General features: G+C 37.8%; 1 protein-coding gene across 1 annotated transcript in view; it reads left to right on the top strand.

Annotated features, from left to right (window-relative positions):
- Positions 1-636: 636 nt before the first annotated feature.
- cdc42bpb (CDC42 binding protein kinase beta (DMPK-like)) overlaps positions 637-17,830 on the top strand; it is a 215,867-nt gene continuing 198,673 nt past the window's right edge. The window contains exon 1 of the mRNA XM_063047649.1: positions 637-1,398. Coding sequence (XP_062903719.1) covers positions 1,224-1,398 — 175 coding nt within the window. The 5' untranslated portion in view covers positions 637-1,223. The remainder of the gene's footprint in view (positions 1,399-17,830) is intronic.

Raw genomic sequence — 17,830 nt, 5'->3', positions numbered from 1 at the left:
TTATTTACAGAAGGTTTGAAAATGAAAACCCAATGATTTATGGAAAGAGTGCTGGAGGAACTCGGCGGCTCAGGCGGCATCTGGGGAAGCAAAGGGCTAGCCCATGTTTCAAATTGAGACCTTGCATCGAGTCATGCTTCTTAGAAAAGACGTAGGGTTAAGACTAACGAAAAATACTTTTCAATGAACGCGCAGCCCTAGATTTTACATATCCACTTGAGATGAGAATATTTACAGTTTTGAAATACACTGACCAATAAATACACTATTTTCTCTAAAACAGGTATTAACATTTTTCGATCTAGATATTACGTATTCCTGGGCACTTGCTATACTTAAAAGGAGAGCCATTTTTTTCATTTTATATTACGTTCAGATCTATAGCAGGGACTATGCTCTACACATCCTAAGGTTAACCTAGCGTGTGGAAAATAGAATAAAGTGACAAGTTAGTTTGCATCGAGCCTTGCTTTGACTTGTCCTGCTCATTCTCTCCCACCGTGCCTAAGGCTACCAAGCACGCAGCGTGCATCTGCCGCGACACGTTCCCGACCCTCGCGCTCGCGAGCTCGCTCTCCAGGTTCCACCCTGTTGCCAATGGGGGGAGGGGGGTGCTGTCAATCAGGTGACGTCTGTCTGTTTCCGGTGGGTTTGCTTTGTGGAGGGTGTCCGATTGCGAAGAGGCGGTCAGTGTCGGAGTAGGGGTGCCCTTAAATCGGCCCTATTTGCCCGTGCACGATAACGGAGAAATCAAGTCCGTGACGGCCGATATCTGGGTCCTGGGCGGCAGAAGGACGAGGATCGAGGCACGTAACGAGGCGGACCGTGGGATGAGCGCCGCCGGCTTCACACTGACGACAAGACGCCGAGGCGCTTCGGGAGAGCGAAAAAAAAGGAAATGAACAACGCACTTGAGCAGCCGAGCTGGCTTTGCAGGGCAGGGCTTCAGTTTAACTAAGGCTTAAGTTTATTTTGGCAGAGGAAAGGATCGATTATTTTTGTAGCGGGGAAAGCGAGGGAAGAAAATATTATGGCTAGCTGGGCCTGAGTGTGGCTGATATATTTTTACCTTTTAACTTCAACCATGAAAATGTCTGTTCCTGCGTTTTTAATGTGAAATAAATCACTGCTTTGATCTCTTTCGGACGAGTGAGGCGCTCAACAGTCGCCCTTTGAGGAGGATCGTTTTAGGGTTAGACAAAAAATAAAGTTGAAACGATAAAATGTCAGCGAAGGTTCGACTGAAGAAGTTGGAGCAATTGCTCCTGAACGGACCTCAGAATAACTCAAGTTCAATGAGCGTGGAGACTTTGTTGGATATTTTAATATGTTTGTATAACGAATGTAGCAGCTCGCCTATACGACGGGAAAAATACATCGCAGAATTCCTGGAATGGGGTAAGCAAAACCTTAGGTGATCCATTGTAACATCATAAACGTTATTTGACCTGTGTCCATATGCGCGAACCAACTGTGTTTACTCTCTTTCGAGACACTTTTTTTTAATGAATCGCTTTGATCTTCCCTGGCGATGTAAAGCGTCGGAAAATGGTATTTATTAAAACTAGCAATTAGTAATCCATATTGTGTTTCGAGCGTTTAAATGTGGTTCTCTTAAGAATACAGACGGATAAAAAAATGGAATTCAACACAAAGTTTACCTAATGGTAATAGTTGTGTTTGATTCCTATATAAAATATGTTTCCTTACTAACATGAATGACAACTGCTTGATCCACTGCAGTCATTACAGTACTATTGACTTTTATTTACCAGTATCCATGTATTTCACAATTTGAGATAATTAGGTGGAGAGATGATGCTTAAAAGGTGTGGCGCTTTTCTTCTACCACAAGTTTATCCACATTTTAATTCTTAATATGATTCTTCTAGAGATTAGTTTGCAACTGAACGTTGGAGACTGATATAACGTTAGTTATGTGAGAGTAGTAATAGTTTTAATATTCTGTTTGGTGGTCAGCATTCTGTTATGTTCCAAATTAAGAGGATTCACTTCCTGTGCTCTTTCATTGACGTCAGTAATAAGATTAACAACTGAATGGTGATGCATTATATCACATCTGGCACAAAGTGCTAAACTGTTGGATATCTCTTGGCTGTCTCTTTGCAAGATTTGCTTTGTTCCAAAGGTGAAAAGCAGTTCAGCTTCACGTTTAAATTGCTTGAAAACGATTTTTTTGCCACAAAAAGTAGTAGCTTTACAATGTGTACCCTTCAAATCAGAATCGTATCTTCAGCATTATTTGAGATTCACATCATTTGGTGTAACTAGCAATCTCTACTATAGTTTTGGAAATTGTTAGCTTTTCAAACCGGTTCAAAGGATGTGGGTGTAGCTGGAAATGTGGGTGTATCTGCATTTATGGAGCCTTGAGATTAGATGACTTTTTTCAGGCTCGGGTCATCTGCGTGGTGAAGGTATTCCCGCAGTGCTGCTAGTTAGTTCCAAATTTTGACCCTTGACCAAGTACCTCAAAGGAATGGTACTTTCCAAGTCAGAAAGGTGATGTTAATGTATGACTTTAGGTGGTAAAGTTTGAAGGTGTGGTGGATGCTACAGATCCAGGTTTGACATGTTGTGGTAGCACTTTCTATAGGTGCCATGTATGGCAGCCATAATGCGTTTGGTGGTAAATAGAATGAATATTTAATAGTCACATATTCTATAATGTTCACTGGAGTTCTCTACATGCACATACCACATCTGACAATTTTAATTTTGGACTGATTTGTAAAATGCATGTGGAATATAAAAACTACCTTTTGTTTGTCATGTATGCATGAATCAGTTAGACAGATTATGTAAATAAGCTTTTCATTACTTTAGTAAAATAAACAATATTTCTCAAAGGAAAGGTTTAACCTGAACTTCTAACCTGCCTTTAAGTACATTTTATCATATAACTATATAACCATATAACAATTACAGCACGGAAACAGGCCATCTCGGCCCTCCTAGTTCGTGCCGAACTCTTACTCTCACTTAGCTGATTTGATGGGTCAATTTTCAATTAGGAGCAATTTGGAAGATTTCAATGCAAGCATTTGCTGTTTTCACACCTATATCTCAAATAATTTTGGAATACTAAATTAATAAATTTGAACCCATGTCTTTTGTTGAAATGTGGAGAAAGTGGAAAGGGGGTGTTAATCATGAACCCATTGAGTGACAGACCATGGCTAGGGGTCAAAATGGGTTACCGTTACTCTTATTTTCTTATGTTCCTGTATTTGAGTGGAGAACAGCCTGGCCCTGGAAATTTGTTAATTTTTACTTTGTTTATTTCCATTGCCAATTTTTAAACTTAGAGCTAAATAGTTTCTCCTGTAGAGTTAGTTTTACCTTTTCCTGTGTCTCTGATGCCTTTTCTGCCACTATTAAAATGATACAAAATTGTTAAATTATTTTAGTTCAGTGTAATCATTTTGAAGTTAGCTATGTAACATTACAGTTCCCATAGCAGTATTTTTTCCATCAGTCTTTTGTTTTAATCAACAATGCAGATGTATTTAAGATGTTGAAGGATTTTTTAATATACATTTTGCACCTTGCATCTAGTAAACTTTATCATATTTACTATGTAGTATGAGACTAGTATTTTTAACAGCTATCAATGCTATATGGGTCATCTCAAATATTTAAATATCCATGCTTCTGAACTCATGAGAATATGGGTCATTCAAGATAATACGGTAGAAAAAAACCTTTAACAGTGCAGCAATAGTCATTTCAATAAACCTATAAAATATATTAGCATGTATGAAATTTTGCAGATATGGAAGGAACTCTACCTTTTGAGCTTTATCTGTTTGTATAGTTCTTAACAATTTGTAATTTAAAAACTGCACTGGCTTCAGGTTCATGGTTTTGTTGTCCTTAGTAAGCTTCTGTACATTAGGTTTATAGTAAAGCTAGCTAGTCAGTATTATAGAAATTAGATTTCATGTAGGGAGAGATTTGTAACAGCATATTATGATTCTTGTAGAATAAAAATGCGACTTTTTACTTTGAGTTTTAGTTTTAGCATTTTGGGTAATAGTTCACTTATACAGAATTACAAATCACCATCAAAATATTTTGAGATGTGGAATAAAAAAATTGCTCTTATGGATTTTATCTGGGGGGAGGGGAAAGCCAATTAAGCCCATTGCAAAAGAAACCACAAATTTTGTCAGGGGTTCGCATTAAGAAAAATTTTAATACGGGTCATTTTCTAGGCATGCGTCTCCTTTGTAACACAAGTGTGTATTGTAATGTGATTTTGTGCACTTGGATTTATTCATTTATTAATCCGTAATCTATTTAAAACACTTTTTGAGAATGTTACTAGTTAAGTAAAGTGACTGCAGCTGTCATATACAGATTTCTAAAAAGCATTTGTAGAAATGTCTTCCATGGTAGTAAAGAGAGAACAAGTAGATGTAATTAATCTGGTTTTCAAAATGCCTCTGAGAAAGTACTACATAAGAAGATGGGGTAGGGAGCGGTAACATTTGATTTTTCTATTTCTGTTCTTTAACTGCAAAAGAGTTGTAAATGCAGATCAGTACATCATTGGAAAACAGCCTCAGTAAAACAGTCAGCATGATCAAATATCCCGCCCAGCCTAATATTCTCTATTCTTCCCTTCCCATCAGGCAGAAGATGCAAAAAGCCTGAAAGCACATACCACTGGGCTCAAGGACAGCTTCTATCCTGCTATTATAAGACTATCGAACAATTTTCCTAGAATAAGATAGATTCTTGACCTCATAATTTACTTTGTTGTGGCCTTGTATCTTACTATCTACCTGTACTGCGCTTTCTGTGCAGCTGTTACACTTTTATTCTGCACTTATTATTTTACTTTGTACTATCTCAATGAATTGATCTGTAAGGACAGTGTGCAAGACAAGTTTTTTCCTTGTACCATGTGACATTAATAAACCAATTTACCAATTTAATCCTCTATCATGAAGATAAATTGGCTTTTGAGCTTGCGATGCATCTATTAAGATTCCACAGAGATTAGTATTGAGTCTTAAGCAATTCACAGGTCATATTAATGCCATATATTAAAAATATAGAGTGTGATGGATTGAGGTTTATCAATAATGCAAATCTAAGTAAGAAAGTTGATTGAGGAAGACGTAGAAAGCCTGCAAAGGTTAAGCAAATGAACAAATGGGGGGAGGTGGGGGGAGAGGAGGTCATAGTGCATTATGGCAAAATGTGGTTGTCCTTTTGACAGGAAGAATAGAAATAAGGAAAATTTGAGAAGCCAGTCAGTTTTTGTGTGCAGAGAGATCTTGAAGTGCAGGTTCATGAATCATAAAATTATTCAGTAGGACGTACAGTTGGGGGAGGAAAAAGTGAATGGGTTCTTGGCTTTTAATGCAAAAGTAAGGTTATCTGCTAGAAATGTTTTGGGTTTTGGAGATATTATACCTGGGGTACCATGTACAATTTTGGTATTCATTCCTGAGACAGGCTGTACTTACCTTGGTGGTGGTGCAGCTTAAATTTACACAAATGTTTCCTGAATTGAAGAGGTCATTGCGCGAGGTGAAAGTGTATTAGATTGGCCTCTAATCTCGCCAGTTTGGATGCTAAGGACATTATGGAGATGAGCAGGAAAACAGAAGTTTGGGATCAGTCAATATTTTATTAAAAGACAACAGATGTGAGCAAGTGCATGATGTATCTGCCTTCCAGATATCTTCCAGATAGCTGACCTCTTCAGTTATTTCACTTTGTCTACATCTTCTGCTTACCTTTATATCTTAATTGTGTTTCAGAAAATATTGGAGTCTGTGACATGCTGTTTAGAATTAGATTGAATGACTTAGTGCTCTGCTGTCCCTGGAGAGGACCAAGAGCATGAACTGCCTCGTGGAGTAGACCAGAGAAGGGGCATGGGGCTATGATTTTTTTTTGATGGTTTAATTGTCGAGGAAGATTGAAGCATAGAGGCGAATGCTGAGGAAGTCAATGGTCGTTCTCCACGGATGCCGTGGGGTCAGTGGAGGTCGGTATCCAGGTCAGCGTGGCGGTTGCTCTTCACGAAAGGACTGGGTTTGTGCAGCCGGTCTCCTTGATGCTGACGGATGTTTTTGAAAATAATGAGCTTTATGTGATTATTGGACTGTAGTTTATATTGGTCTCCTTCAGTTTTCTGTGTTTTCTTTCCTGTTGCCAATTGGCGGGTGGGCGATGTGTTAATTTTTGTGCGAGGGAGGGGTTGGGGATTTGGGGTCTGATGCTCTTGATATTTTTCTATGTGTGTGGGAGAGGGGTTGGGGGTTTGATGCTATTGTTGCTATTTTTTTTGAGGGTGGGGGTTTGGGTTTTTGACGTAATAGCTGCCATTTTCCGGCTGGGAAAATGGGAAAGTTTTTAGGAGAGGGAGGTGGTGGGGCTGTTTTGGGTTTGTGAGTTTTGTTTCTTTTTCTTTTCCGTGCAGGGGGTGGGGTGGGTTGATATATTTTCTTTCAATAACACCATGGTTTTTGGTATTTCATGGCTATCTGGAGAAGACAAATATCAGAGCTGTATTGTATATGTTTATTTTGACAATAAAATGAACCTTTATTGCTTATTCTTGAGTTTGATGTACGTTTACAAAGAGACAAAAGGGTGAAATTTCTTGAGATTTTCTGAGTCACCTTTGACAGAAGTTTGTGTCAGTAGGGTTTCTGCTCAGTTTTAGTGGGTTTCGGATAGGCTTAAAAATTCTTCGCCTTCAGTGAAAAGTAGTAATTCTATTTGGATAAGACAAGAGTCAGAAATGGAAGATCCAAGTAGATTGATTCTGCTTCCTTCTATTTTTGATGTTGTGCACTTGGAGTATAATGTAAAACTTCATTTTTGACATAGAGGTAGGATTTGGGAAACAGTGAAATTATTCATAATATTGTTGCTCTTGCTAGCAGTGCTTCTTCTGAGGTTCAACAAAGTCCAAGTTTAATGGATGCCAAAGGAAGCATGTGGGACAATTGATTAGTTTTGATTATTTCTTAAATAAATCAACACACCTAAAATGGCTTGACTGGCTTTAAAATCAGAGTTATACAGCACAGAATTGAGCTTCCTGCCCACCCCAGTCCAAGCCAAGCTTTTAGACAGAATTCACTCTTAAAAATTGAATCAACTGTCTAAATCACAGATGAGTTGTATTTTTCATACGATTTTTAAATTTCTTGTTGGCCTTTGTACCTTATAGTGCTATCATATTTTCATAGAACATGGCAGAGGTTGATAGATTCTTGATTTAGTCAGGGCATGAAGGGATATGGGGAGAAGACAGGAGATTGGGGCTCAGTGAGAAAGTGGATCAGTCACGATGAAATGACAGAGCAGACACAATGGCCGAAATGGTCTAATTCTCCTCCTATATATAGCTGATAAAACTTGTACTTTTTAATTTTAAAAAAATCTGGAAAATTTTGCTTGCGATTTCCACTTACAGAATTTGATTAAGGAGGGTGTTTAGTATGTATTAATAATGTGGTTAGAAATATGTAAGCTGCTATGTATTTGTCTTGTATCAGATCTTTGTACTGAAGGTTTTATGAGCTATTTATGTCCGAATATTTGTATCGTCTTGTATTAGAATTAAGTCATTTGGGCTGCTTGTATATATTTATATATTTCTAATGTTAAAGGAAGTTTAGATGTTTATCCTTATACTTTTTAACTCTTGTATCTGCAATAATTTTGTTACTATGGTGTTCAAGTTTGAAATAGTTCTGTAAATAATTAAGGGTCTGCAGATGCGTACAAAGTAAGTGGAAGTTCTATCACACACTTTGTTAGATTATTATTCATTTTACAGTTTAGAAAGTGATCATATTAAGGTTCCTTTAATACTAAATATCACTCTGTGTTTGCGGAGTTTCAGTAGAAATCTGTCTCAATAGTATCTAAGAAGTTACCATGAAACACATGGATTTGATACTAGAAAAATGAATTATTGAAAAGAACATTTAATTTTACTTTAAGAATTGTATTTGTCATTTCCCTTGGATGTCCATCACACTCCAGAGATTAACATTTGAAGTTTTCAAAACCATTTTTTATCCAACCTTATAAATTTTAGCCTATTCTTGAATTGTAAACAATTTGTTCCCTTGTTTTACATGAATCAGAATCAGGTTTATTGTCACAGATATTAGCCATGAAATTTATAGTTTTGTGGCAACAGTACAGAGTAGGCTTAACAAGTTACAGTAATAAGTAGTGCAAAAGATGAATAATGAGATAGTGTACATTAACTGTTCAGAAATATGATTGCAGAGGGGAAGAAGCTATTCCTGTAACATTGAATCAATTATCAGTTAACAACATATAGATTTTTAAAATATTAAGCCATCCATACAGGTGTTTTGACTCACCCTAATTACGTTGAAGTCTGGGAAAAGCAGATAAAGACATACAGGTAGTTGAGCTAAGTTCCTTGAGTGTCAGATCATAATTTTATTTAATCCAAACTAACTAGCAGACTACCCACAGATCTTGAGATATGTTGTTTGCCTATGAATTGTTATTTCAGTTTCAGATAATTGATCTAACTCTGTATTATGTTTTATTTTAGTTTATATTTGAGGGTATCAGTTACTATAGTGCAACATCTCTTCTCCCCCCCTGCCCCCAAAGTGTTTCACATACATTGTTGTTTCACAAATTTCAAATGACTGAGCTAAGCCTTAGACACGTTAAAAGCATCAAACCTATTCTTCTAACTAAACACTAGAGGAAATATGGAAACATTCAGACAGGATCTGTTGAGAGATATTTGGTTCATGTTTCTAGTTGACGTAGCTTTTATCAGAACATGCTTTTATTTTTGGGTTCTTCATTAACAGTTTATTTGTTTCTTGTTGAATTAACAATCCCATGTTTTGATACAATTGATACCTTCTTCAGAGGATGTGTAAGTACCAAGACTAGAAACCATGTTGCAGGTTTATCAGTAATATTAATGCATTAATTCGTTTTGAACAGCACTATGTAATCCTTGTTAAATACCCAAAGCAGCAATTGGTGGTTATACGTTACAGGAAACACTCTTGTTTAATGTTGATATAAGGCAAATGGCAAGATTATAAAATGGTTTGAAATTGTATTCTTATACCTTCCATTCATGGCAGTGCAGAATACATGCATTAAAATTAGTATATATATAGTACCTGAAGATCAAAGACAGTTCAACTGCATTGTTAGATGATGCTTGGAAGTCCCTTCGCCATGGGGAAGGGTTGTACATTTTCACTTGCAAAGTTTTTATGTACTTTTGTACTTTTTATTAACATCCATTTAATAATTGGGACTGATAGTATTTCAGTGCATTGATTAGAAATTGTTCTTGGGATTTGGGTATTTTCTGCATCCATGTTGGCCATTGCTGTGGGCTTCCTTCTTAATTTTTTTGTACTTGGAGAGATCATGCCACCGGCGTTTAGGGCAGCAATGAAGGTCCTCCATTGCTGATGTGTGCAGTTATAGAAAGACTCTTGATTGCTGTTTTTGTAACTTTTTATTTTTGATCACTCAGAGTTGTTGGCCTGAGCTGAACCCCCAAACCTGGAGGACTGGTCAACCATTCTTAGTGTGACCTCTTCCCTTTGACCCATTTGGCATGGGTAATCCTACCAAGAGCTAAACTACACGACCCTGTCTCCAACCAACATAGTTCTCAGGGCCATTGAGGCACACAAACCTTCCAACCCTCCAACAAGATTGTGGTCCTCTTCGAGGACTTGAAAATATGGTGCCTATGAGGTAGTTTAATGGTAGGGAATTTCAGGAAGTGATCTATGAGTGGCAATGGATCAGTGAATATCTCAGCCAGAATGGAGGAGATTACTCAGTGGGAAAATTATTAGTGACCTCTTCATGCCTGTTAGTGCAGAAGCTGAATATGGTTAGGTCTAGGATCTTTCATGAGGACCTCCCATTATGATGTTTGTCATTTGTCTAAGAAAATATCCCTTGGATATAATTTGTTTGGGTTTCATGTTGAAGTAATCTCAATGCTATTAGACTACTAATACAATAGTTGCTATTTCCTTTGTTTAGCTGCTTAGAAAGAAAATAATGCGAAGGAAAAGATCTTGCTCCAGTTTGGTGTGTAATTATTTATAATACACTTCAAATAGTATTTTTGAGTTGAGACCCCTTTCTTGCTTAAAGTAATATCTTTAACTTTATGTTCTGAGTGATAATCTTGTGAAGCTTATTAAGTTTCCTGGGGCAGTTTAATAATTGGTGTGAGATTTTAGCTGTAAATCTGATCTGTTGCCTGAGCACTTGTTGAGATTCCCTTAATTTAAAAAAAAAAGCCATATAATATAAAGATGGCTGGTTTCATGTATTATGATATAATTGTGTTATGGCAAATTTACTAAGAGTATCATTTGTGTTAAACTTTTCCCATTTTCTTTTATCCTCCTCACTTTTAGTTACATGATATTGCATTCCCTGTGCTAGTGCATTCCCAGCTAGTGTATGGTATTGAAAATTTAATGAATAACCTTTTGGGTTGGAAGGTTTTAGTTGTAATCAGCCGGATGCAGTGCTTTTCTAAGTTTTTTTTTAAAAAAATTGTTAAATGGCAGATAATATGCACACCCAGAATGATTTCCATATAACAATTACAGCACGGAAACAGGCCATCTCAGCCCTTCTAGTCCGTGCCGAACTTTTACTCTCACCTAGTCCCACCGACCTGCACTCAGCCCATAATTCCAGTAAACTTTCATTATTATTCAAGATTGTTAATTGTCATTCAAGTGTAAAGGTGAAAGAAGTTAGTGTTTTTCCGGATCCAATGCATCATAGGAAACACGATAAGCGTAAAGAACACAATTTTTAAAAAATGCAAAAAAACACAATTATAAAGCAATCCTTAGAGCTTTTGCACTTCATGTGTTTTATATATTTGAAAGTCCCAATAAGTAAACTGGTATTTTTCTTTATGCCCATTTGGTAATTAATTGTTCTGAAATGTGTTCAATGAAATTATGTTTCACAATTTTGACACCAGTTTAATAGCAGCAGGAAGTGTAGTTCTTAAGACTAACTACAACAATGCAATTTTTGAGGATCTTGGACAGATTACATCCAACCTCTGCGACATCATTACAGATTTTTGAGAGAAAATGTAGCTGTTGGCTTACAGATGAATAGTTCAAGGATTCTTAATACTTGTAAAAATATAAAACGGTATGAAGATGCTCGTAACTTTATTCTTGGTTGTTGTACAAGGTCTTGAAAAATTGGCTGTTATTGAATTTTACTTGAAATGGGTAACACATTTAATTACAACCATTTATAACGTAATATTAGACCCAGTAGTTTTCCATTATTATGTATAATTTATTGACATTATTTAATCTAGAAAGATTATTATTTTGAAAGTGAAATTCTGATTAGTTTGGGAAGCAAAAGTCTGTCAAATCTACAAATCAGAAATTTTGATTCTTTTTGTTTCCACAGATTCTGATTTTTGTCCTGAATTGTTATATCCTGATAATATTTTTGCTTGGATCATCATGTGCATGCTTTACGGATATTTTCCATCTGTTAAATTCATTGTGATGGGATAGGCCCCTCGACCATCACCCAATTATTTCTACTAAAGCTACATTAATCTCATTTAGTTCTCTCCACGATTCGTCATGTTCCCCAGATTTTATCATTTGCTTACACATTAGGGGCAATAAACAGTAGCTAATTAACTGACCCACCCATGTTTCCTTGAGATGTGGGAGGGAACTTGGAGCAGCTGGAGTAAACCCACATAGAGATAACAGACAATGTACAAAGTCCACACAGTCAGTGCCAGAGTTCAGTGTGAATCTTGGTTGCTGGAACTGCGAGGCAGCAGCCGTACTAACCATACCAAGGTGCTGCCTGGGTTGTATATGGGTAATTGAACAGGAATTGATTTGAATCTGGCTTCCTTAAGAAGGATCTGGTATGAAACAACATGGCTTTCTAATAAATTCATTTTCTGCCATCTCAATGTTGCTGGTAGGCCAGTATTTGTCATCCATTCCCAAGTGCACTTGAGAAGAGGCTGGTGAGCTAATTTCTTGAACTACTGCAGACCTTCTGATATGATGCTGTTGGGTAGGAAATTTCAGAATTTAGACCCAGCAAAGATTGAGGCAAGCTACTTAGATGTTGGAGGAGATCTTGTAGTTGATTTTGTTCTAATACACCTGCTGCATTCGTCCTTCTTGTTTGTAGAGCTTGAAGATTTGGGAGGCATGTGTAGTTGCTTGAGCAAGTAATTGCAGTGCATTTTCTGGATGGTGTACATTTCAATACAGTGCCACTGCTGTGTACTAGTGGTAGAGTGAATTAATACTTAGGATGGTTGATTGGGTGCCACTGCTTGAAATTTGTTTGAGCCATTGTTAATGCTGGGAATATAGTTATTATCCACCATTATTCAAGACTAACTGTGCAGGACTGCAAAGGTTTATTCTGATCTGTTGTCTCTCTTGCATGCAGCTTCTGTTTTCTGCAGTTAGTCTTGTATTGCAGCATCTTTATGCTGGTACCTCATCCTTATGTAAGCTTCCAGCAAGCCCTTTAGCACTTCCTCAGCTGGCTTGACAGTAATGGGAGAATGAAGGATCTGCCATTTCATTTGCTTATCATCCACAGTGCGTCATAACTGTCCAACTTTGAGATGCCAGATCTGTTTTGATACTGCCGCACAATACCACGGAAAGTGACCCTGATGTAAAGAATAGGTATTGCCTTCACAAGGCCTTGTGTTTGGTCACTTATTTTTGCTATTGTGGACAGATACATTTAGCACAGGCAGCTGGATGAAGATGTGGTCAAGTATTCTTGCTGTGGTATCACTACAGTGAGAGGCCCAATCTAGCAGATGTATTCTGTGGGAATTGGCCAGCTTGACCAGTAGTAGTGCTTCCAAGCTACTTCTGGTGTTGGATATTGAAATCGCCCATCCATATTATATTCTGTACCCCTGCTACTTTCAGTGCTGCTTCCAAGTATCATCCAACGTACAGAATCCAAACAGATTTGAACTTTGCTGTTTAAAAATAGTGTTGAAATGCGGTTTAACCTTAAAAGTTATCATTTGTGTGACATAAACAGAGAAATCTTAGAATGGTAATCTGGAGTGAATTGTTATGTTGAAATATGCAGTATAGTAAATAATCAGTGCAATAATATAGTGATGCTTAGAACTGGGTTAAGTTGGTACATGTCCTTAATATTCGTTCTAAGTATATACTTGTTCCTTTATTGAAAGTCATTTCTAAGAAGAAACCTTACAATAAAAATTCTGCAGTAACTGATTGACTGGGTGATAGTTACACATTTGGGTAGGGAATTCGAAAGCCGTGAGGCTGAACCTTGACTTGCACTGGCCATTAATTTGGAGCTCAACTACTACAGTAGTTCTGCATGAACCTGCTCTCTGTTTGTCAAAAAGCAATGTTAGTTTATTGGCATTTGGAGAGAAGTATAATTGACTCCCCACATTCACCGCAGCTCTTTGCGGAATGTACCACCAAGGAAAAGGGTGTGTGTGTGTATCTCTTTCTTTGCACTGTTTTAGAGACTTTAAAATCAAGTTCAGCACTGAAAGTTGCTTCATGGTAAATGTCCAAAGTACTGTCAATATGTTGTGCTATTATTCTTCAGTTAATCATTGACATCTTTTTGGTATTCAATACTGCAAACTTTTACAAGAGAATGAAACCAGATTTGACTGGGGTCACATAAGATACATAAGGTGAGCTGGGTTTTAAAATACATCTTGAAGGAAGAAGGTTATGTTGAGAATTTCCAAACTTAGTACCTGGATACCTTAAGGCATGGGGATATTAAGTGATCAACACTAGAGCCACTTGAGATTTCAGTGGGTTGTGATATTGGAGGAGATGTGAGCAATGGAGAGGAACAAGGCCGTGAAGGCTTTTGGAAAACCAGTATGGGAATTTCTCAAGTGTATATGGATGGACTGGGAGCCAGTTTTAAGTCAGTGAGCACATTGGTAATGTGAATGGAGTGTTATGTGAATTAGGATATATGTAGAAAGTTTTTAGATAAGATTGTCTATTATTAGTAGAAGGTGTTTGTTTAGCTAAGAGAATGCTTGAGTAATCCATCATGGTGGTAACAGGTGTGGAATAGTTTCAGCAGCAATAAAGCCCCTGGAAGAAGTGACATCATTGATTTTGCAGAAATCATGTTGATGGTCATGGTGGTAGGGAAATTGTGAGTTGGTAATTCATCTCGGGCTAAATGGGGTATCACTGTTAGAATGATTAGATCCAGATTCAGATTTAACACATGTACGTCGAAACATACAGTGAAATGCATTAGAACTGGATAGTGTTCGATGTGTTAGAACTAGATGTTAACTGGTGTATGGAAACTTGACTTTATTTTGTAATATTGCCTGGTCAGCATGTAAATATTTGAAAGCACCGAAAAATAAACCTTTTGAGGCCCTCTGATACCCTTGAAATGTGGAGAAAGGTTTGGGATACATGATGCTCAGTGAATCTGGGATGTAAGAGATACCGGATTTGGTGAGAATTTTACAAGCACAGTGGCATCAGAAAACTTGGGGTGTGTATTAATGACTGAGATGAAACCTGTACCTCAGGTGATGGTATTATCAACAATATCAGATATTAATGCATACTGTTAAGTAGCATTGCATTATTATTGATCTACGCACAAATAGTATGGTTTGCATTCATTCATTACCATGCTCTTAAGTCATTTGTTTTTTTTAAAAAAAGATTTTTCTCAGTTGACATCTTAAATGAGCTTCTTAAGTTGAGCTTCTTAAAAATATATTGTGCTGTGGATGAGCAGATAGAAATCTTTGTTATTCTGCAGCTAAATCTTTTCAAAATGCATTTTGATGTCATCAGAAAATTATATTACATGTGAAATGAAGAAAACAATAAGTCATTTAGTAAACAACACGCATAGATTTAATCCTTTATTTCTTGATTGTAGCAGGAAGGCTTTCTTCATACATCTTGTCTGTGAGCAGTTTGTGGTGTGTGAAGCATTTGCCTCAGTATTTCTGACAGCCACTTACTGAGAGCATTTTGCTTGTACATATGGTGAGAAGTGATTTTTAAATAACTAAATTGCTTGGATAGCAAGGCCTATTTGAAGTCTATTTAAATGACTTTTCAGTCAAGAAAGCCATCCGTTGTCCTTATCATAGTTATTAGCAAAATTAATGTTAGTAGAACAGAGCAGGGATGCAGAAAATCACAAAGCTTACAGTCCTATAACATTTGAGAGTTGGCTAAGATCTGTGTTATTGCTCATTTACTTGATGTTTAGGGTAGCTTAGTATCTTTTCTTTCAGAATGTGGTATCCTAACTTTGTAGCAGATGTGACTATGTAAAAATAAAATCACCTTGGTCACCTTGATTGCTTGCATATACAGGTGTCCCCCGCTTTTCGAACATTCGCGTTACAAAACCTCGCTGTTACGAAGGACCTACATTAGTTCCCTGTTTTGGCTAACAAGGTGTTTTCACTGTTACGAAAAAAGGCAGTGCGTGAAAAAAAAGCAGTGCGCGTCCTGAGCAGCTGCTCCTCCCCTGGATTCGGAACTGCATTCTAGCCGGCATTGCTTAAACAAGTGCCTGTGAGCAGCCGTTAGCAAGATGAGTTCTAAGGTATCGGAAAAGCCTGAAAGAGCTCGTAAGGGTGTTACACTTAGCGTAAAACTAGACATAATTAAGTGTTTTGATCGTGGTGAACGAAGTAAGGACAAAGTGAGTTTGGCTTGTGGAAGTTGACGAAGATGATGTTGAAGAGGTTTTGACATCCTATGACCAAGAACTGATAGATGAAGAGCTGATGCAATTGGAAGAGGAAAGGATAACAATTGAAACTGAATGCAGTATCGAACGGACCGAAAGTGAAGTCATCCAGGAACTGAATGTAAAGCAACTGCTTCAGATTTTTGCTGCAATAATTGCAGGAAAGTACGACTTTAATTTTGAAAGGGTACGTCGGTTTAAGGCTTATTTGCAAGATGGTTTGAGTGCTTACAAAGAACTGTATGATAGGAAAATGCACAAGGCTAGCAGTCAAGCAAGCCTTCCACATCAGCCACAACAGACGACGAACCTCGACCTTCGACATCGAGGCAGGCAGACATAGAAAATGACCTGCCTGCCCTGATGGAAACAGACGACACCTCAGTGTCCCACCACCCCAACCCCCGGGCCACGGACAGATACTGATTTGCAGAGAATGCAACGGTAGGCGGGACGCACCCAGCACATCTTTAAGAAAAAAAGCAGAAATAAACAAGCTAATTAATTAGGTGCCGCTCGGCACGTAAATGTTGGCCCAGATCAGAGGCGACACAATCGACAATCGCCTCTGATCTGGGCCGATATCTAATTGCTGGGCGGCACCTAATTAATTTAGCTTGTTTATTTGGGCTTTTTTCTTAAAGATGTGCTGGGTGCGTCCCGGCCACCGCTGTACCCCTGTATGCGTCGCGGATTGGTATTGGTCGGTGGCCCAGAGGTTGGGGACCACTGCACCACCCCAACCTCTGACGACTCAGCCTAACACACCATCATCAGTGTGCTCGGTGCTGTCTTCCCGATTCCGGTAAGTGATATTACACTGTACATACATTATTTCTACTTTATATAGGCTGTGTATTTTTATGCATTATTTGGTATGATTTGGCAGCTTCATAGCTTAAAGGTTACTGGAGAGAGTGTTTCTGCTGAGAGCGCTTGCGTGAGATTTTTGCTATGGAGAACAGTGCAGGCAATGATTGTAGAGAAGTATTTCTACTTTATATAGGCTGTGTATTTGTCATATCATTCCTGCTTTTACTGTATGTTACTGTTATTTTAGGTTTTATGTGTTATTTGGCATGATTTGATAGGTTATTTCTGGGTCTGAGAACGCGCAAAAATTTTTCCCATATAAATAAATGGTAATTGCTTCTTCGCTTTACGACATTCTGGCTTACGAACCGTTTCGTAGGAATGCTGTACCTTCGGATGGTGGGGGGAAACCTGTATTATATAAGAGTTTTGGATGGAGTGGCAAAATCAGTGGGATGTCTAGTTTATGAATTAAAAATAATTGACTTCCTTTTGTATGTGAGATTAACATTGGTCCCTCCTGACAATTGTACGCAACGCTAAAAATGTAACATTCTGATTGCTCACAATAGTTTAGTCACCGTCTGTTTTTCAGTTGGCGAGGTAAAAGCTTTGTCAAACCTTGCACTGTCAAATAAGGAAATAATTGCACAAGAAGGTCATGGAGGCAGCTCTGATAAAGCTTACACAGCATCTAGATGAGCACTTGGTATAATAGACTATGGACTAGAAAATGGTATTGCTATCAAAATACAGTGCATACTGTTTATACAGATCAAATCATTACGCAGTGCATTGAGCTAGAATAAATTAAAATAATAACAGTACAGAATAAAGTGCTAAAAGCTACCAAAAAAAGTGCAGTACAGATAAACAATCAAGTGCAAGATCATAACGAGGTGGATTGAAAGATGGAGTCCATCTGATTGTACGAGGTCCATTCAGGGGTTTGATAAGAATGGGATAGAAGGTGTCCTTAAACTTGGTTCTTTGTACTTTCAGGCTTTTGTATCTTCTGCTGGATGGAAGAGGGGAGAAAAGTGAATGTCCAGGGTGGGAGAGGTCTTTACTGTCTACCTTTACTGAGGCAGCAGGTATCGACAGACCGCATAGATGGCAAGTTGGTTCTTGTGATGTGCTGAGCTGTGTACACAACCCTCTGCAATTT

Source organism: Mobula hypostoma, chromosome 1 (genome assembly GCF_963921235.1).
Source record: "Mobula hypostoma chromosome 1, sMobHyp1.1, whole genome shotgun sequence".
In the NCBI taxonomy this organism is placed as follows: domain Eukaryota; kingdom Metazoa; phylum Chordata; class Chondrichthyes; order Myliobatiformes; family Myliobatidae; genus Mobula; species Mobula hypostoma.
This window is presented reverse-complemented; position numbering and strand designations above follow the sequence as displayed.